Here is a 22,232-nt window from a genome sequence, read left to right as displayed (position 1 = left end):
CCGGACCCCAACTCCTCCTTAACTCCCTTTCCCTGATGCTAAAACTGTGAGCGCGGGCTCGTACGTCACCAGCCCGCGCCAGAGAGTGGTCACATGACGCCCCGCCCCGCTCTCCGCCCCTTTGATCATGTGACTGCCAGGGGCGACGGGAGCGGAAGCTGAGGTCTGGCAGGCTGGGGATCTCTGGCTGGGGAGAGAAGGGGGCGTACCCCGGCGGACAGGCGGGGGTGAGGACCCCAAGGCCGCCTCCACGTGCAGACATCGGCCCCGCGCCGTGCACCGTGGCGCCGCTTGGGTGGCAGGTAAGTCGGGGCGGAGTGCGCCCCCCCGCCCCTTCTTTCACGCCCCGGGGCTGGGCCGTGCTGGCTGAAGGGACCTCTGTAGCGTGGGGTCGGGGTCTGGGTGGGAGAGCCTTGCTTGGAGGGCTGAGGGGTTTGCCGGGGCAGGAGCTGCAGTCTAGGCTCGAAATCTCCGTTTAGATGGAAGTTTCCATGCCGTTTTGGCTTTTTAGGAAGTGATGTTCAGCTGCTTGGCCCACATCTGATCCTCCCAAGTTTACGGGAGCAGTGCCGTGTGGACGTCGTTATTTCTTCATTTTCGCTCAAGAAAACAGAATGGTTAGCGCTTTTACGTTCTGATGGACCTATGTTTGCATTCTAGCTCAGTCATGGAATGTGCGTTTGGACAAGTCATTGACCCTCTCTGCATCTTAATTCCCTCTCCTGTGACATGCTGGTGCCAAAGTCTTTTGAATTTAGAAAAAAAAGTTCCGAGGCGCCTGATTCTTCTGTGGTCTGACAGTAAAAAAAAAAAAAGAAAGAAAAAAGAAAAGAAAAACCAACAGAGCCCATAACGGAATATGGTTTTCTGATTCCTAGTGCAGCGACCTCCCTCTAAATAGATGATGAACTGAGGAGGGAAGGGTGGGGTTGGTGCCTCTTCTTACAACAAAGAACACCTTCCCATCTTCCTTGTGTTTTTTCCAGTATTCAGGAATCACACTGGAGTGATCAGACTCATGTCAGAATTTTTCTGGAAGAGAGATGCTGGTTACTTTTATCTCCATCAACAACCATTGTATTTTTTCCTGATAATGGATTGGCGGAGACCAGTACTTCCTTCTCTATGGTGCTGAGAGGTTTTATGAAAGGATAAAAATAGACCTGTCTTCTTTTGTCCTCTGAGTACAGTAAACAGTGTTTTGTCCCAGGACAATTTAATGCCTTCAAAATTTTGTGCTCTTTGGTTAATTGGTAGGATGATGCCATGCTCCTTTCTTGAAAGCACGTAGGGTTTTTGTTTTTGTCCAAGATTACTTCCTAAACTGAAAAACACAATTTCAAATTCTTGAAGATAAAATTAAAACTATGTAATTTCTAAGTGCCTTGTACAAGACAATTAGGAAATTGAGTGAGATCTCTGCTTTTATTTCATGCCAAATAGCAATACAGCCTATATTGGAATTTTCTTCATACCTGGCACCAAGAGAACCAAATGGAAGATTTAATATAGCTTCTTCTACAATGTTTGTTTACACCTTATTCTAGAGTGATTTTTTTTTTTAAGTTCAACTTAGTCTTAGCACCTCCTATAAAGCCACTTACCTCTGAGATTGCTGCGACATTGTTAGGCATCTTTAATAATGGTCTTAGATTCTATTCTTTAGGGCCAATTTTTCAGCCAGTAATGGAGTGTTTACCAAATACTCTAGATAATATGTTGAAAGTTACCTACAGTGTAACTCTTTGGTAAGGATTTAAGAATTAAGGATTTAAGAGATGACACCCATGAAAGTCTTGACTTATGTCATTATCCCAGGTCTAAGCCAGCCTCACCTTAGGGGTGAGCAGGGGCTGAGTGTATCTGTCCTTTTAGGGGGAAAGAAGGCAGGTGACATTTTGATTTAAGCTATTTTCTCTATGGCCCCATTTTCCTATCTTGGTATTCAAAAGCTGGGATTTGTTAAACTTGTTAATCATAGCTTGTTTTCCTCTCAGTTGAGTCTAGAATTTAATGCTGCTGAGACTTGGGTTAGTTCGGTGGCCTTCAGAGGACCTCAGAAGGTGACTTACTGCCCATTATCCATTATTTTAACCCTTTTTGTCTCTCATTTTCCAAGCCAGACTATATCAGTGCAAAAAAAAAAAAAAAAAAAAAGGAGGGGGAATGAAATTATCCAAAATTCAGCTCATTAGAGATCAATGTGGCTTAACAAGCAAGCATCACAGAGAAAACTAAAAGGACTTGTTAATAATTTACATCTTACTGTGTGTTATGGTATGAGAGAGAGTTCTAGACAACCGTAGTGGCTTCTCAGCCACTATCTGACCCAAACTCATCTGCCTACCCTGATCTCTGCTTCTTTCCCTTGCTCACTCTGCAGTAGGCACCTCAGTTAATTGGCTATTCCTTAAATTCATCTAGCACATTCCTGCCCCAGGCCCTTTGCACTTACGTATAACCTCTGCCTGGAATGCCTTTCTCCCACATCAGCAGGTTGCAATCAACCCGTCAACAGGAGTTTACCTGAAAACTCAACTGGAGTTGGGATCCATTTTCAAGCTCCCTGGAGTGGTTGTTAGCAGATCTCTTAGTCCCTTCTTGCATGGGCTCCACAGAGCTCTCTCACACCTGACAACTTGCTTCTCCCAGAACAAACAAGCTAGAAAGGGTGTCGAAGCTAGAAGTCATAGTCTTTTTTCAATCTCAACTTGAAAGCGATAATTTCATGTCTACCACATTCTTTTCTATAGAAGGGACTCAATAAGTCCCATTTAAGGGAAGGAACCTGCACAGGGCATGAATGAGGAGGCGTGGAGGACATTGGGGACTGTCCTAGAGGCTGCTGACCACACTCAGATACCCTGCTGCTTGCTCCCTCACTTTTTTCTCATCCCTGCTCAAGTGCCATCATATCAGGAGAGCTTTCACAAACCAGTGGATGTAAGATAACATGCTACATCCCCTTATCATGCTTTTTCTTCACAGCGATTATCACAGTCTGATATATAACCTATTTTTCTGTTGTCTCTTTCCTACTCCCAGTCGTATGTAGGCTTTGTAAAAGCAGAAACAGTTGCTCACCGCACTGTCCTCAGGACCTAAAACAGTGCTTGGCACACGGTAGGCACTGTTTAAATATTTGTCGAATGAATGAATAATTAGAAACGCTTTTACCTTCAAATAATCCAGGACCCCATTATCATTACATATACCACAAAAACAGTTCGTTTAACAAGGATTACAGGGGTCTGTAGTACCACAGCTGAATAGTGAATCAGTAACATCAACAAGAATTTAGATTCTTTCTTTTCTTCCACACCACAATCTACAGATTCTTGGCTTTTTCTCATAGGCTTGTCACCTCGTGGACTCAAGGTAGCTTCAAAGACAAGAATAAGGAGAATAACCGGAGCACAGAAAGAGAAATTTCTTCACATGCCTCTCTGCTTATAGCAGGAGGGAAAAATATTTTCTAGAAGTCCTACCATAGACTTCCACTAATATCTCATTGGTCAAAACTGAATCACGTGTCTAACCTAGCTTCAGGGAGCTAGGAAAGTAAACATGCAAAGTAAAAGTGCAAACATTGGGAAAGGCATGGTTGTTCATGAAGTTGAAAAATAATTGAGGCTTCCATGAAGCTGGCAAATGATGGCCTAGCTAAATTAACAATGAAAGGGGAGAAATACAACAAAATGACGGCACAGATTAACCCTTCAAAAGACAATGATTTGAAAAACAATTGGGAGAGGCCTTTGGGAAAATGAATGATGCCTTGAAAAAAAAATTATTATTATTATTTTATTTTTTGCAAAACCTACTTTTAAAAATCATGCTATGAAAGGACCTATGAAGTACAAGATACTGTCAAACTCACCATATGATGAAATAAGCTTTTGATTCATTCTTAGTTTGTCCATTAGTACAGAGCTGTTGCAATTTTACTTTAAATTTTGTTAAATATAAAACTCACTTTCATCAGTTTTAATTATATCATTTCAAGATACATTCCTAATCAATCTTTTCCGCTGTTTAGTATGAAATGTTTGTCCTTGCTTCCGAATCATGGTGTAACTTTTCTCAGGCATGTATTAGCCTCGATAACAAGGACCTCCTATACTTGACATAGGAGAAAAATATTTCTAAAGGTGGTTCCCTCACCTTGTTCTAGTGGATTATAGGATAGAATTATCTTTTCCCAAAGATAAAACAAGTGACACAGTTTCTGTAAGGAAAATTTAATAATCAGTGCCCAATTTAGATCATATTTAGAGCACATGCTCAGTGGTTCCTTCTCCTGAGCTCAGAGATCACCTACATTGCATCTTTCCTCATAAAGAGAAGTGAATAAAGGATTGAGAAACATACCAAGAATGTTGATTTAGCAACGTTTCTCTGCATGTAAAACATAAAGAGTAGAGAACAAATATCCTCCTCCACCCCCCAATATCAGAACTCATTTTTTTTTTCTTTAGCGAGTTTGGGAGAAAAATATTATCTATGTTTCACATACTTCTTTTAAAAAATGGAAATTTTTATACTTTTTTTTTTATACAGTTATTTGAATGGAGCAGCAAAGCTGTCAGCTGACCTGGTTTCATCAAATGATTCACAGACCCCACCTCTGAAGCCAGTTAAACATTCCCACCAGCCAGGGGCTGAGTGGTCGACGACCCGCATCATGTTGGACTTCCTAGCAGAAAACAACCTCTGCGGCCAGGCAATCTTAAGGATCGTTTCCTGTGGCAATGCCATCATTGCTGAACTCCTGAGACTCTCTGAGTTTATCCCTGCTGTATTCAGGTTAAAAGACAGAGCTGATCAACAGAAATATGGAGATATCATATTTGATTTCAGCTACTTTAAGGTAATCTTCCCCGATACCGTTTTTATCACTATTTTATCCACAAAAGCATGCTTCCTGTGGGAACCACAAACTCTGTTAAGTCATTATGGAGAAAGAGTTAAAGAAGAAAGCTTTTAAACCAAATTTAATACTAGCTAACTCACTCAAAAATAATATAAAGTTATTGTGTGGAAGTTCTAGCACAATGTAATTATATTTTAAAAGACAACTTTGATCTGGAGTACCCCACACTTACAAGCATGCTAGCCATGGTTGCAATTCAAATTCACTTCTTACAAGAGGATTTTATATCTAGGCTTCTTTTATCTTCATTACTTTCTGTTGCTCTGCTTTCAATTTTCGACGTCCTTTTTAGGGCATAAGAACAAATTTTAAAAAGACTATTTAGAAATTGTTACCAACGAGTATGTTATTTTTGATGTTTCACATAAATATGTTTTTCTTCGTAGGGTCCAGAATTATGGGAAAGCAAACTGGAAGCTAAGCCAGAGCTACAGGATTTAGATGAAGAATTTCGTGAAAACAACATAGAAATTGTGACCAGATTTTATTTAGCATTTCAAAGTGTGCATAAATATATTGTAGACTTAAACAGGTATTGATTAATTTAGTAACAGCTTATTCTGATAGTAAATTAGTGGAGAGGGAAAAGGGACATACTAGAACATGTACATCTTTCTGAGTTACTTCAAAATTTATAGCTTCTACCATACATAACCGTCTTTTTCTTCCTGTGGCACTAGTCATCTTAAGCATTTAGAGTTTAATTATAATTTCCGGCTTTTCCAAAGGATTATAATAATCTCGGTTTGTACTAAGTCATATGGCTTTCAGTCATGTAGTTTTTGATCAGATTCTAGTATATTATATATGAGAAGTTGGTGAAGGAGAGAAAGGAACAGATTGTCATAGCATTGGTAACCATAGCCTCCCTTCTTATCCCTAACCACACAATATTCTCTCTCCAACCCTTAAGAATGCATTAACTCATTAGCTTTTAAATTATTCCATGGTTTTATGTCATTGCTCCTAAGGTATTTGTGATTCACAAATCGGGACTTAGGAATATGTCTTTTATTTAGAGTGGATGTAAATATCAACCTGTGGCCCTAATCATGATGAGTTTCAGCTCACAGTTCTATCTTAAGATCATAAATAACCATGAACTATTCGAAGGCCAGAATGCCTGGTATCTTAACATACCTTTTTAGAATCTTTACTTTCCTTCTTCATAGATATTTTTAAAGTTTTCATTATCAATGATTAACTTGCTGTGGGGTTTTATTTCTAGATATCTAGATGATCTCAATGAAGGGGTTTATATTCAGCAAACCTTAGAAAGTGTGCTTCTTAATGAAGATGGAAAGCAACTTCTAGTAAGTAATAGTGGCCATTCGAAAATAGAAATTCAAGAATGTTAAGCACAGAGTCACTTTTCCCCCCATAAGTCACAAATACATACACAGTGCCCTTCTTTAAAGAGAAGTAAAATAAACTGATAATTATCTTCTGACAGGTCTGTATCTGAATTTAGAACATAGTAGACTTTGAACAGAATTACAAGTGAGTTAAGATGATGTGGAGGTTCTGAGTTTCCTCATTGTAACAGTCCTATCTTCTTTATCTTGTGCATCTCAGACATCTAGCCTGGTACCTAGTACATAGTGATCACTTAAGAAATGTTTGTTAAATAAGTGAATGACTTAGGTATTTATAATACTGGAATTCTTTTTTGGTATCCCAAGAAAAAATCAAAAATAATAACTGGGTTATAATAATAACTGAGTTAAAATTAACTTATTTATTTTTAAAAGATCATTTTTATAAAGTCTCAGCTTAAAGACAAGCAGTCTAGGGAACATTTTTCTTCTCTTTTTATAAATTTTTTAAATAAGTATAGTTTGTATATAATCTTGTATTGTTTATATTAGTTTCAGGTGTAAAATATAGTGATTCGATATTTTTATATCTTTACAATGTGATCACTCACTAATTCTAGTAATCTGTCACTGTGCAAACTTCTCACAATATCATTGACTATATTCCCTTTCCCCTTGTTAAAATTTATTTCGCATAAACTTCTCCAAGCCTATTCCACGCAGAAAGTGAGAGCCCTACGAGGGGGAACCTGCATCCTCTTTATAAGCTAAAGCTCTTAGGATGAATGGGAGCAAAGTGATCTTTTTGACCATTAGCAGCCTCACTCCTTGAGAACGTATACTCTCGTGAGTTTGGCCATTGTCTTTTTCTCTTTGTAGTGTGAAGCGCTGTACTTATATGGAGTTATGTTGCTGGTCATTGACCAAAAGATTGAAGGAGAAGTCAGAGAGAGAATGCTGGTTTCTTACTACCGATACAGGTACCTCTGGGCTGGGACTGCACACTCCAAAAGCACTGCTCTTGGTGAAATACAGTGTAGGTTTCCATGTTACTTTTACTGTGAACAGCAGCAGCGTAATCTGGAATGCAAAAGATTCTTATCCCTTCTGAATATAATGTAGAAATAGCAATTACTCTATATTTTATTATCATCGTCATAATAGATTAGATGTCATGTAATCTATGTATAATGTACAAAATAATCCATATATTATAGATTATTAGAGATATATAGATTATTATGCCCGTGGTGGTACCTCAGTTTTTTTTAAAAAAAGAATCTGAATTTTCTTTACCTTAAAGATAAATTTGGAAATTTTGTAAGTCTAATGAATGAGATTTTGTTGGAGGATTTTTTTTTTTTTTTTTTTTTTTTTTAAGTTTTCAGATTTTCTCCTTGGCCAGACATAAGGAAATGAATGAGTTTTCTGGTTTCATTTTCAGGTCGATGACTTTGAAAAGTTATCATTCAGGGGTCAGGTTGAAAGCGAATTCTCACCCATATCTATATGTGAAACAAAACCAGAACAAGCAACAGCACCAATCAGTCATGTGTCACATATGTCCGTACAGAGCTGTGACTTCCAGAAATAGAGTCGTAAAAACAGGAACCACCTTAACCAACTCTTATTCCAGTACCTAGCACACAGGTTTCAATTTGTTTAATTCATGAGTCAAAATCGGGATGCAAGTTCAATGTCAGAGACAGTCAAGATTCAGGGAAGAAACAGTCAATAAGCGGGAGTCAGGAATTTGAGCTAAAGATGGGCAGACTAAAATTAACATTTTCAGGTGTTAACTTAGAAATTAGGACAAAATAAATAGGGTAAGGAGATGGATCCTCCACAGGTTGGGGACATATTTTCAGCAACACCTGGTACTGCTGCCTCCTTAGCAGTAAATTATTCTTTTGCTTGCTTCCTTTCATCTTTATCAGTTTGGAAGGAGAGTATCTACCAGCATGCATAATTCAGTCACATCAGTTGGACCGTGAGCTGTTTTAACATCCGTGTCTTTAAAAATGAACTTTAAATGGCCTAATCTAGATTTCTGAGAGTTCCTGGACAAAATAAATAATGTAAAGAAGAAGAAAAAAGTTTGCTTCTTAAATCCAGCTTTGACAATCTGGCTTTCTCCCTTTGGGTACAGTAGCTAATTCATTAGACTACGAGGACCCACTATTGAAATGACACTGAAAAATTGCAAGTTGGAGTTGTGGTAAAGGAGATTCTTACATCCAATAGGAGGTCATCTTAAATCTAAGATACTTTGAATCTCTTTGAGGGATTACTTCTCCAGTCCACCCTGAAAAATCACACGTTTTAAATCTTTACAGAAAGTGCACCTTGCCGAGAAAAACCAGTTAGTGTATATATATCCCACTTTGAACTGACATAAATTTTTAAGATTATTTTTTAATTTATGAAATGTTAGTGCAGGTTCACATGCTTTATGCACAATTATGAAGTCCAAAGAGCTCTGAAAAAATACATACATACACATACATGCAGAGTAACTCTTTAGACAGCAAAACTTGATTAATCTGAAATCATACGGAGTCAAAACCTGATCAGATCCGATATGAGACTGTAGATAGTGTTCATTTATCTCACTTGTGTAAATATTTATAAATCTTACTGTAAAATATTAACGTGTGTTGATCATGGACTGCCAACTGAAACCCTACTATAGTATTATATTGTATATGATCTACATACTATATTGCTTTCTTATATTTGAAAAATGCTATATTCTGAAACAAGTCCCGGCCCTGGGACTTTGGGAAAGGGGTCATGGACCTTTCTATAGAACTGTATTTACATACAGAACCCATCTTATAAGCTTGCTATAAACATAATTTTGAATCTTAAAAGATATAAATTGACTCATGGTCATATCTAAAACCATATAAAGTCAGGTTATAATGCAATTCTTCTGCTTTGTTAGACTTCTGAGTTTCTAATGTGTGTGGCTTTTTGGCCCTTTATTTCCCATTGTGAACGTGATTCAGTGCTGCTCGATCTTCTGCTGACTCAAATATGGATGATATTTGTAAGCTGCTTCGAAGTACAGGTTATTCCTGCCAACCAGGAGCCAAAAGACCACCCAGTTATCCTGAGAGTTATTTCCAGAGAGTGCCTATCAACGAATCCTTCATCAGTATGGTCATTGGCCGACTAAGATCTGACGACATTTACAACCAGGTGGGGACTTAGTCTGTGAAGACCTGAGTAGTTCCGAAGACTGGTTTCATTTCCTCCTCTGCTACTCTTTTTCTTTCTTCTTCCTCAAAACAGCAAAAGCAGTGAAAAACTATGTAAAGCCTTTTAAGCTGCGCTATGGGATGGTAGAGGAAAGAGATATATTAATTTGGGCAGAATTAGTGATTTCGGGGAAGAAATGGGATTTGAATTATAGTTGGAAAGAAGATGCTTTCTTTTAGTCATTCATTTAAGAAACAGCTATGGAGTGTGTGTTCTGTGCCTGTCCACTCGCTGGGTGCTGGGGATCCACCGCTGACGAAGGCAGGCCGTGGTCTCCGCACGTGATGAGCTTGTAGCTTAGGAAAGAAAACAGACAACTAACGCGATTACCATAAAGCAAGAGGAGTAATGTCGTAGGGGAAGCACGCGGTGCCGTGGAGCGTATGACAGGCAGCTGGATTGCAACAGCTGACAAAGGGGGCATAAGGGCAGTCCAGGCAAAAAGGCGGCATGAGAGGACAGTGACGACCCCGTGGCACTTTTAGGTTATCTCGCTTTACTCCCCAATTTGTGTATCATTCACTTATTTAAAAGGATGCCAAGGAACATTACTGTTTGACTTCATTTTCCTGAAGAAAACATAATTCTATGTATTATATATATTTTTTCTTACTAGAAAAGAGTAGAGTTAGACCTATGGTTATTGGATATCACTTATCACAGCACACCGGCTCCCTACGGTTCTTTGGGTAACCTGTTAGTTTTCTGGATAAATAAGTTAAGTGTAAATAAAAGATTTTTTTAAGACACCTCAGAATCGGGAGCTCCCCGCACATACCAGGTCTCCATGTATTTGTTTCCATTTGTTGAGAATTCAGTGTGAACCAGAATCACAGGAGAGTTCTTTCGTTTTCTGTGTTCCTCACAATAGTCTTGCAAAGCAGGAAGCATTAGCCTCACGTTGCCGTTGAGAAAAATGAGGCTTAGAGAGCTTAAGTAACTTTCACAAAGTCACGCAACTAGGTGGCAGAACCATAATTCGAATCCTAGTCTGTATGACTTCAAAACCCATGCCATTTCTTTAGTCCCTGTCATTACCCCTTCTGCCTCTTACGTGGTCCATTCTGTCCACATCTCAAGGCAATATGTTATTTTTCTCATTGCCCCATAACCATCGTTAACACGGGGCTTAAGCTATGGCGGTGCTGTGTGTCCATCCCACTCTGCCCTGCTCCTCCCCTCTCCTGGCTGATTGGACCAGGGCAGTCACATGACCCACAATGGACCAGATTCCCTGTCTCCAGGTAATTTGGAATTGGGCCTTAGAAACAGTTTCTGGACACAGGTTTACCCAAAACATGCAAAATTCGGAGTTTGGGGCAGCCTCATTCTGCCATGTTATGGAGAACAGTCTAGAGAGAGAGAAAAATTGGCCAAACACATCAAGGGGAGAAACATAAGGCTTTCTGGTTTGCAGATTCCATGTGACAATGCTCCATCTCTCTTGGTAACACCTTCCTCCACTTCTGCTTTTGGTCCTCGAGGTGCTAAAGTACTACATGCAGCCCAAGATTTTTTCTGCATGAGGCGGTGGAGCCCTGAACACAGCAGCATTTGAAAGGCTGGCAGGAGGAGAACGCCCAGCCAAGCACGTTGGGAAGCAGAGCAGTGTCTGGGAAACCAGAGGAGGAGAGGGTCTCCTTCCTGAGGGAATTTAAGTGAGAGGGCTAAAAAGAGGCCATTGAATCTGGTGGTTGTGAGTTTATGCATGCCCTTAGGAAATTTCTTTAAGGTTTGGTGGAGATCAGATTTCTGTGAGTTGAAGAATAAACAGGAAACAAGAAAATAGCAACGGTGAGTATGAACTCTTGTCAGTTCTAAGAGATTGTCTGTGATGGGGAAGACACAGACATGATCATTTAGTGCGAGACCTGGGGTTAAAACATCCATATACATGTATGGAAAAGACAGGATTGCAGCAGAGTCAAGGGATGGGAAGAAGGGAATAATCTTGCGGTTAAGGGTATGAAGGAAGGCCCTAGTTAGCAATGCCGCAGCCTGAGAATTGCTTCCAGTGTCCAGGATCCTCCAAGGAGATGGACTTCTAGAGACTGATCTGACCTAGAACTAGATCATTTCTTTGGCAAATGTAAGTGCGATTGTCACCAACGGCTGCGTCTTCTGGGTCTCGTCTCTGTGTTGCAGGTCTCAGCATATCCTTTGCCAGAGCATCGCAGTACAGCCCTGGCAAATCAGGCCGCCATGCTGTATGTCATTCTCTACTTTGAACCTTCCATTCTTCATACCCATCAAGCAAAAATGAGAGAGATAGTGGACAAGTACTTTCCAGATAATTGGGCAAGTATTGCTATTAGTTTTTTTTTCTCTATAGTAATAAGTTTGTTAGAGAACTGGCTTGTCCATTTCTTTTGGCCTGTAACCCAGAGATCATAATATTGTAAATAGTGAGACATAAAATCATTTAGGAAAAATTAAGTATATGGAGAATTTTATAAATCACAACATGAAGGAATAAATCAGCCAGTAAAATTTTCTGAAGAACCTATTTTTTTCCTTGAATGGATACTTTCAAGGTAAAACTATGTATTAAAATATATCTTGCTTTAGCTACTGAGAGATTACAGCTAAAGCCTTTCTTTATTCTTTTTTATTTTATGTAGAATTCATCTAATTTGTCATTTTATGAATAGGAATTTCTAGTTTATAGTAAGTGTTATCTTTAAGCTAACATCAATGATGCTGTGAAAGGTTTACATTACTGCAGGGATGTGCTTGTAACTTTTGAAATGTTTCAGTTAAAAATATTAATTCTTAAAGGAATAAAACTGACAACATAGTTTACGTGAAATGCATTCTTTGCACACAGAGGTTTTAACGAAGTATAGTGAATTAGATCATGTTCTCAGGTAGCAGATTTTATTTTATTTCTTACCAGCTGTTGAATCACAAACCATCTGTGATGAGGGGCTGAATAAGGAGCTTTACTGGTGAGGACAGACTATAAGTAAGAGACGATGCTTCCTGTCCACAAATGATCATTCTCATGAGCTAGGAGTTGAGCAGCCGAGAGGAAAACTGATACTCTGGCTTCGTTGGCCTAAGCTTAATAAAGAAATGTTCATATGCTATACGCGGAAACACTTTTAGCGTTTAAGGAAGGTCAAACTCCAGTGACATGATACCTACAAGATACATTCCTAAAGAAGCACCCTGGCACACTGAAAATAAAGGAGTAAAAAAATAATATGCCGAGCAAATGCCAACCAATAAAAAGCTAGTGAGTAAATTATTGGTATTGCACCAAGAGAATTTAAAGAAAAACATTGAGAGAGATAGAGAGGGATTATATAAGATATTTTTTTAAATAAATGTAAAACAATGCCACTCTTTTCACAGATTATTTTGAGTAAACTTTGATTTGCTTTATAAAGACCTTATGTTAGCATGTAATAGGTTTATTGTTATTTTAAATGTGTTAATAAATCTTTTAAAATTTCTCAGTTTTAATGTGTAGTACTATAAACATTGGGGAAAAGGTTCTTTGGGGTCCTCAGTAACTTTTAAGAGTGTAAAGGCTGAGATGAAAACGTTTGAGAATATTCTGTAGTCAAAGTCTGCTTCTCTTAACACTTTCATGTTTCATCTAGAATTTAACACATAAGCAGCTTGAGAAGAAAATCTTGTTTTAATTTTTCTATTAAGAGCAATATTGTCACTCTTGTTCCAAAGGGTTCATGAAAAAGGACCCTTACCTATATATCTGGAAAAGTTTGGTTTTTTATTGGTTTTCATTGGAATGACATTTAAACTTAAAGGACTGGGCAATGTCTTCTCTAACTTTGTATTTTCCCAGCCCCCTGCCTTGAAGTGAGTATTTAGCAAATAATGAATGAATGTCTTCCTTTTCAGGTAATTAGCATTTACATGGGGATCACCGTTAATCTAGCAGATGCTTGGGAACCTTACAAAGCTGCAAAAACGGCTTTAAACAATACCCTGGACCTTTCAAATGTCAGAGAGCAGGTAGGTTCTGGCTAATCGGGAAAGCTTCTCACAGGGGAAGATTCTCACAGACAACTGCCATTCTGCCTTACTGGGCATGAAATGAGCTAAGTAGATTTCCCAAGGCATTTGGAAAATGTCCGCAAAAACAGGAATGCAGTAATTAACGAAGGGTGAATTTTGCACATCAGAATAAAGTAGATAATTATAGATTTTTAACTTATGTGATATGTAAGTGTGAGACTTGGGTCCTAAGAAAGATTCAACAACCTAAGATGAATAAGTGTGACATATGGACCCATTGACTTCATTTACTCTTTGTTTGAAGACTGTGTCCTTACAGACAGCTATTTTCACCCATAGCTATAATTCTAATGTTTTCATCAGTGGGACTAGTGTCGAAGATGGTAACTGATTATAGGCAATATGCCCTGTCACTGTAATTTAAATTCATCATTTCTGTTGCGCAAAATAAATACCAAGACTAAAGACATTCATCTCCTTAAAGTTTAAATGGCTACATTGTGGCTCTTTGATAAGGAAAGAGAGAAGGAAATAACTGAATAAACAGAAATAAAAAATAAAAATAAAATATTTTTATTGAGGAGTAAACTTGACATTTCTAAACAGTTATCTTCCTCAGCCTGGCTGTCTTGAGTTTTTGAGTTTCCAGTATGGATAGAATAATATTGATTTAAAGAACTTGTGCATGTTTTATTCAAATAAATTGAATTCCATAAATAATGCACAAAATAATTTCAATTTTGGAATGTCTCCTAGAAATATATTAGAGAAAGCGGTGCCTCTATATTTACTGGCACCAGAGCATTTATTTTTCATTACTAGAATTCCTTTCCAAAATTGCATTTTTTTTCGTTTGTGACATTGAAAGTTCTTCACAGTCTCTCGATGAAGCATCTAGTGGTAGTTTTAAACTAACCTGACTAAGTTAATGATATTTAATATTTAACTCATGCTTTTAGATAAAGCAGAATGACCAAATTTCTGCTTTGGTCATTCTGCTTTATCTAAAAGCCTGAGCTGGTTCGAAAATTCGATTTTGATACACTGAGGTGTGTTTTTTGTTAAGCTTTCATGTGTCTGTAGAAGCCTCATCTTTTGAGCGTTTCTGCTCTGCCTCCATTGTTATAATATGTTATAATAACAGAAAGAACAGACAATCCAGCTTCTGCCTTTATATTTTTTTTCTACCCAAGTTAAAGAATAGAAGGAATGTAGGAACCACCTGATTCAGGCCCCCAGTTTACATCTGGAGAAACCAATGCACAAAGGTAAACCCAAAGTCAAACAATATTTAGTCACCGTCAGATCTAGATTTTTGTCTCTAAAGTCTAACTCCAATACTCTCTGAGAAATATGTCCAATAAACCACTTGCCTTTGAGCCTTATTGACTATATAGTTCATATGTTATTCATCTAGAAATGTTATGTGTCTAGGGATTAATTCAAATTGATTCATTTCAAGATAATTCTTTTTTAAGTGTAATTCAAAGTTTTATTCTCAAAGGCAAGCAGATACGCTACTGTCAGTGAAAGAGTGCACACTCAAGTGCAGCAATTTCTGAAAGAAGGTTATCTAAGGGAGGAGATGATTCTGGACAACATTCCAAAGCTTCTCAACTGCCTGAGAGACTGCAATGTCGCCATCCGATGGCTAATGCTGCATACAGCCGACTCAGGTAATGCATGAAAGGTGTGGCCATCTGTATCACTGCACACAAAGGCTTTCGGAACTAAAATCTGCTTCAGGACGCAAAGTACTTTAGCCCTTGGAGAAGAATCAAGTTGCTTTTCTAAATTAGTAATTTTTGTGACTGCTTGGACATGTCAACTGCCCGCCTGAACAGCCCCTTTGTCAAGTGCTGTTATGTGCCAGGGAATCTGAGGGAATGTACCTCTCAAGTTCGAGTAGCTTGTCATTGGTCAGACTGGGGAGATCAGATGTACACATCTCAAAAAGGATAACTACAGATCCGTGGGAGGCAGAGTAAAGCCTCCCTAGTCCCCCTTCCCGAAGACGTTCATGGCCTAATCTCTCAAACCGGTAGCCATGTTATATTATGTGGCAAAGAGGGATTAAAATTGCAGATAGAATCAGTGCAGCTAAGCAGTTGACCTTGAAGTAGGGCGATTACCCAAGTGGGCCCGGTGTAATCACAGGGGTCCTTAAATCAGGAAGAAGGAAGCACCAGAGTCAACTGGAGAGATAGTGTCATGAAAAAGACCGAACATGCTACTGCTGGCTTTGATGACAGAAGGGACCACAGGCCAAAGAATTGAGGCAGCCTATAGATGCCGAAAAAGACGAGTACATGGGTTTTCCCCTGGAGCTTCCAGAAGGAGCGCAGCCCTGCTGATGCCTTGATGTTAGCCCAGCAAGACCCATTTCAGACTTCTTATCTCCGGGACTATAAGAGAATAAATTTGTGTCTCATTAAGTCACTAAGTTTGTGGTAATTTGTTATACCAGCAATAGGAGACTAACACAAGGTCTGAGCCAGTAACTAAACCGAGATATGTCAGACAGTTAGTTGGCAGGATTTGAGTCCAGAGCAGGAGAGAAACATCGCGGGTGGAGGGGCAGAGGTGGTCAGGGAAGGTGCCACACAAGAGGCAGGAGCTGTCTGGCCCTTGATAGGGTTTTGAAGTAAAAAGCAGAAGAGATTACATACTGGCAACATGATAGAAAAAGTATGAATTTGGAAGTGCAGAAAAACAGGCCCACTGAGTTGAGAAACTGGCTAGATCAGAGTGCTTAATTGAGGTAGATTGGGTCTTAACCTTTTCTGAGTCACGGTCCTCATGGAGACCTTGTTGGCTGTCAGGGTCAGGAGACATTCCCACTGTGTCCAGGAGCTTGTGACTTTAAAACCCCTGGTATAATGGTAAAAAAATAAGTAGGTTGGACTAGCACCCAAGTTTGTTCAAGGCTGACACAATTCCTTATACAGGAAGTCCTCACTTAACATCGTCAATAGATTCTGTGACTATAAGAGAAAAAAGGTATAAGAAAACTAATTTTGCCACAGGCTAATTGATAATAAACAAGAGTTAAGTTCCTATAGCATCTCTGGAACTGAGATGCTGTACGAACATGTTATATCTGCTGTACTTAGTAAATGCTTGATGACATTAATGAGTTCGCACTCTGGTGTCTCTCCCCTAGGAGTTGTGTCATTCAGCAGCCGTATAAAGCCCTCTGCTTTTTGTTTTTCACTCAACAAACTTTTCTTGAGAACCTACGCTGAGACGGGTTCCACTTCCAACACCTCCTTGTTATTTCAGATGTTGCTGTGTCTCTAGAAAAACTGTCCACACCAGAGTAGTCTGCAGGCTCCCTCAGTAGCCACATCTTACAACACTTTCAGGCAAAATGTCTCTCTAACTACTATTTACCGCTTCCTGTGAGTGGTCAGCAGTTAGAATAACAGTTGGACTTCCTCATCCTCCGTATCCTTGAAAATGTGTGGAATTTCTCCTCAGCTTTCTCTCTTCACACTGAAATCTCCAGCTTCTTAAACCTTTCCAGTTTTTTTTTTTTTCAACATTTTGTGTCTTGGCCTAGATCTCTCTTCAGTTTACACTTTAGTCACAGTGTGAATACCATAGCTAATGTTTTAAATCATCTAATGGATCTGTTTTTAATTAGTTGATTTTATGTCTTATATAAAATCAATTCCGATGTGACAGTTTTGTGACATTGACTCATAATCTTCTCTACCTTCTCAAGCCTGTAAACAACTCAAGCCCTCACTTTATCCAATTATGAAACCAACTGTGATTTTAGTGACTCAGTCTCATCTTCATCTTCATACAACTACGCCCGACAGCTGTACCTGCATTCTGAGAGCCAGTGGTCTCCTGGGTTTGCACCCCGCCAGGGACAGCCTCGGCTGTCAGAGTCCTGCACTTTCCTCTTCAGCCACATCTGTTTTTCATGTCTGTGTCTGACAGTTGTCTGACCTGGTTGCTCAAGGTCATAATTTGCCAGAAACAAGTAATTCGCCTAACTGGTTGTGAGTCATATGTAGGAAAAGTAACTGCTTATTTAGCTTGTAGGGAGTTTCAGTCATGGTGTGCAGGAAGGAATGTATTCTTCATAGCCCCTCCTACTCACCTGCCGGAGGCATTTCAGCCAGGTTTAGGATGCTTCCACAGTGCCTCACAGCTGTTGAAGAAACACTCTCTGAGCCAGCACTGGCTAGGCAAGGCTAGGTCTGACCCCAGGCTTATCACGCTTCTGGTTCTCTCGATTCTCTGGGTCTGAATTCTTGAGGGGCAGATCTGAGAGAGAAAATTGGACCCTGAGAACACTGGAAGCCACACCTGCTTTATACCAAGGAGTTCACTGTAATGTGCAATGAGGTCCCCTATCCAAAAATGAAAGTAAATTAGAATTAAATTAGAATTAATTTAAAGACAAGTGGAAATCCTTACACGTTTAGTGTGGTTGGGTTTTTTGTTTTGGTTTTTTATTTAGGGATAATGAAGCTGAAAAAATTGTCTCTGTATGATCTATATCACCAGTTCCACGGTAGTTCGGGAGAACGCACGACAAATCAGAACTCTGCAGTTTCCCGTGAAAACTGCGCCCTGCTCCAGGTTGTCATGAGTCCCCTCCTGATAGAGTAGCATAGAAATCAATATATAAAATGGCCTCCCGCAGGCTCCACCATAACCAAAGCACCGAGAGCGGCCCTGACAGTTTCTCAGACAACAGAGTCACGCTGTACGTGGCAGCCCTCCGGGGTTGCCGATGGGAGGGCCAGGATTGCAGAGTGCGCATGCGCGATGCTGGAGTGCCGGCCAGAGACCTTGAACCTCATCAGCTGTGGACTTTTTGACAAAAGTCTTTATTTTGACTTAATTTGTAGTCCAGGTGGCTTTTACTTGTACATATTTTTTGCTTTATCCTATTTTCTTATCCTTTCGTAGATAATAATTGGCCTCACGAACCAATTTTAACAAATATCGGCATTCTTTAAATTCTATATATTAAAAACATATCATTTGTTTTGTTTAAAACAGTTTAGCTTGGCAGCTAATAGGTTGAATAGGGAATGAGGAGAGGACATCTGGTGTTTTATCCCTTGGTCAGTCACTGCCTAATTTTGTGGCCTGGTCCTAGTTGCCGTAATCTCTGGGCCTACATAGTGGGTAGTCCAGAAAACTCTTAAGTGCTGGCTTTGCCCTTGGCTCTTTACAAGGAGCAGAATGGTTCCAGGTCTGGTTCTGTTTAGAAGTACCTCACTTTTGTGTGGGTAACCCTACTCCCCTATTATGTCGGTTCCCCAAGACCCCCCCCCCCCAGGGTCAGTGATTCACTAGCAAGACTCAGCGTATAGCAGTGCTCTTGGCTGTGATTTATCACAGCAACAGGATAGAAAGCAAAAGCAGCGAAGGGAAAAGTCTAGAGACCAGGCACAGGCTTCCAGGAGTCCTCTCCAGTGCAGTCGTGCAGGAAGCCTCCAGCTCCCCAGCAGTGAGTTGTGACAGTGCAGGTGAAATGTTGCCAACCAGGGAAGCTCGTTAGGAACTCAGTGCCCAGGGTCTTGATCAGAGGCTGATCACACGCAACTTCTGCTTGGCACGTACCTAATTCCAGACTCCAGGAAGAAAAATGTGTTCTTCATAAACATTGTTTGTACAAACGGTTAAGGCATAGTGGGCCATTGTTATCAGTTTTCAAATTGATGGAAACTCTTCCAAAATCCGAATTCCCAGATGCCAGCCAAGGGCCACCCTTGCACATAGGCCTTTCTGAAAATCGCAGTGTCAGGCCTGCTATATTAACTCTCTTCTGGGAACCTGTCCACAGCCGAATGGCAGTACTCAGTGCCTAAACGAGAGCAGCTCCAAACAGATATGGCGTGAGGAGGCCACCTAGGAAATGGTGTCAGAAGGCTCTGCGTGTTTATCCTGGATAGTCAATGATAAACCAACCCCAAAATGCCTGCAAAATTTAGAAACACTGTTCTGCAGCTTGCTTTTTCTCGTTCAGCGGTATATCACAGATGATGTTCCATGTCAAATCTAATTTTTATATTTAACAGTTTGATTGCACTTCTTAGCTGGGATGTACTATAATTAATTTTAACAACTGTGATTGATATACACTTATTACTTTTCAAAGGTTTAAAAGGAAGGAGCATATTAAATAATTCTTATCTCATAGATATTTTCTACACATTTAATAAATGGAAACTCCTTTCTTCCTACTTGTAGCCTGTGACCCAAACAACAAACGCCTTCGTCAGATCAAGGACCAGATCCTAACAGATTCTAGGTACAATCCCAAGATCCTCTTTCACTTGCTGTTGGATACTGCACAATTTGAGTTTATACTCAAAGAGGTAAAATTACTCAATGAATAATCACCAAAGTCTGAGTTACTTTATGCTTAAAATTTTTTTACAGATTGGGTTTTAGTAGCAGTGTCTCTGATTCGAGCTACAGATTCTAGCTGTCTGAAATAATTCTTATAGAAAAAGGACAGGATTAAATGCTGAACAGGCATTTAGTGCCAAAGGTCATTGGAGATACAATGATGGAGAAAAGTACACAGGATTGTGGAGGTTACAGTCTAGTGAGGACATGGACATGAATCAGAGAATCACACTAATGAAAATCTAAATGCAAACCCAGATATGTGCTCTAAAGGAAGAGAACACAGTCCTCTCTGTACCCAAAACAAAGGATCCTATCCTAGTTTTGACAACTTCCCTGAGAAGAGAAGTAAGAGCTTCTGAAGGAACAGGAAGAAGGGACCTGTCAGAGTTAGCTGGGACAAAGGTAGGAACTGTGATGGAGAACATTCCAGAAAGGACAGAGTAAGCCCTCTTGGATGGGAAACAGGAAGGGCTGAAGGATGAGTTAGCTTGAGGGGAGAAAATACAAGAGAAAGGTAGTCTGAAATGATGGCAGGAGGAACCAGCCTATGCTGGGCCTCTCAGGATTTCAGTCTTCATCTTAAAAGCCGGGATGGCCTATTGTAAGTGGTTTAAGTAGGGTGGATGATTGACATTTAATCAAGGTCCTCTTAATGACTTTAAGGAATTCAAGTTCACTGAAGGAAATTCTGGATTAGTCTTACCCTTAAAGAAGCTCCTATGGACATAACCAAAATGGCAGATACCTGGGAATGTCTGGCTTTTATAAAGAGTAACCTTCGGGGTTTGGATCAGGTGGGCCCAGGAACTAACCCCAGACATCGATACCCATTCAGAACTGGCACTCACCCACGCCTCAGTCGATTAGTGGTGTACGAGGTGTTTCTTTGTCTTCTAGGTACGCGAGCGAGGACACTGTCCTCTCCTATAAGGCAGCTCAGAAAAAGTAGGCATTGATTTTAACCTGATATTAGTGCACGTCCTGGATGTTTTCAGTGACTTGACCCAGTATCACTATGTAAGATCAGGGAGATGCTACCCCTTTTTGATCCCTTTAATAAGGCTAATGTTTTCCCTCTGAATAGCAAATCATTGTTGAATACCTTCTCTGTTCCCAGCGAGGTGCTAGGAGTTCAAATGTGGACAAGACATGTCCCTGCCATCAAGGAGCTCTCCGTGTGGTAGGGAGGAGAGCAAATTAAGCTGAGATGAGAACCAGGAAGGACCCAAGAACGGGCACCAGGCATCTTATGAGTTGGTCAAAGCAAAACTGGCCTTTCAGAGGCAAGTAAGAATTGCCCACAAGGAAGAAATGCCCTTGACGCAGTTAGGATCAGAAGCCAGAGCTCTAGCAACCCCAGACTGTCGAGTGGACATCAGCACAGGTCTGGGTCATCTGTCTGACCAAGCCTGTGTTTCGCATCGTGAAGCTGTTCTCTGGACTCTGTTGGACTAGAACGGGCAGCTCCCTTGCTCTAGTCAGAGAGAAGGAAGACAGAAAACAGCCTAAGGGAGCACCCGTTCATCATTAAAGATCTTCAGGAAGAGAACGACCTGGGTGGGGCTTGGGAATCCGAAAACTCTGGAGCTGCCCATGTGGTGCTCATGTGTGGTTGGTCTGGCAAACCAGTATCTCAGAGATGGTCTAGCTTTGCCCTTCCATGTGAGTAAAGCAGTAAGACTTAAGAGCTAGCATCAGAGTGATGTTCATGTTAGGCTTATATTTTTTATAACAAATGGGGTGTCACTCAGGCTTTCTTAGTAAACTGCCTCATCTGGGTTTTTCTCCTAATCTCTTCTGTCCAACAGATGTTCAAACAAATGCTTTCAGAAAAGCAAGCCAAATGGGAGCATTACAAGAAGGAGGGCTCAGAGCGGATGACAGAGCTCGCGGATGTCTTTTCGGGAGTGAAACCCTTGACCAGAGTAGAGAAAAATGGTAATTGCTGAAGAGGAAATACTGATTTGTTAGAAATGTACACACAGGTTATTGGAAGTGGCCAGAGCCGAAGTCCTGATGTCGTCAACATCATATGCCAGGGCACTACTAATGACCCCTCGGGCACTCTCCCATGTCCTCTCTGGACTTCAGGTTTCTCGTCTTTGGAATATGAAGTTAGGCTAAATCAAGGGTTCTTATTCTCTGGTTCCTAGATGGCCCTTACAGAGTTATAATCCATTCTCCCACCTCACCGTACTATGCAAAACTAGGTGCATTCGGGGAGAGGGGTAAAGGACCTATAGCTGTCATGATTTACTCAGAAGGATAATTCACTCAAGAATATTAATAAGCTCCAGTGTAGGGTTTCTCTGAGGTGTCTTCTTCTAATCTTGTTTGGCCCTTTT

At 40.2% G+C, this 22,232-nt stretch overlaps 1 protein-coding gene across 4 annotated transcripts in view; it reads left to right on the top strand.

Annotated features, from left to right (window-relative positions):
• Positions 1-134: 134 nt before the first annotated feature.
• WASHC5 (WASH complex subunit 5) overlaps positions 135-22,232 on the top strand; it is a 53,635-nt gene continuing 31,537 nt past the window's right edge. For 2 of the 4 annotated variants that reach the window (XM_016166425.2, XM_016166422.2), the window contains exons 1-11: positions 135-302; positions 4,561-4,870; positions 5,320-5,465; positions 6,162-6,246; positions 7,129-7,229; positions 9,261-9,453; positions 11,659-11,811; positions 13,384-13,497; positions 15,005-15,176; positions 19,723-19,850; positions 21,696-21,825. In XM_016166425.2, the coding sequence (XP_016021911.1) occupies positions 4,685-4,870; positions 5,320-5,465; positions 6,162-6,246; positions 7,129-7,229; positions 9,261-9,453; positions 11,659-11,811; positions 13,384-13,497; positions 15,005-15,176; positions 19,723-19,850; positions 21,696-21,825 (1,408 nt within the window). In that variant the 5' untranslated portion in view covers positions 135-302; positions 4,561-4,684. Of the gene's footprint in view, positions 303-2,707; positions 2,944-3,045; positions 3,124-4,560; positions 4,871-5,319; positions 5,466-6,161; positions 6,247-7,128; positions 7,230-9,260; positions 9,454-11,658; positions 11,812-13,383; positions 13,498-15,004; positions 15,177-19,722; positions 19,851-21,695; positions 21,826-22,232 lie in introns of those variants that run through there. The other 2 variants (XM_016166423.2, XM_036233021.1) reach the window with 2 other exon arrangements.

The sequence above is a fragment of the Rousettus aegyptiacus genome, unplaced genomic scaffold (assembly GCF_014176215.1).
Source record: "Rousettus aegyptiacus isolate mRouAeg1 unplaced genomic scaffold, mRouAeg1.p scaffold_m13_p_15, whole genome shotgun sequence".
NCBI classification, from domain to species: domain Eukaryota; kingdom Metazoa; phylum Chordata; class Mammalia; order Chiroptera; family Pteropodidae; genus Rousettus; species Rousettus aegyptiacus.
The sequence above is the reverse complement of the archived record's forward strand: the minus strand, read 5'-3'. Positions and strand labels throughout refer to the sequence as shown.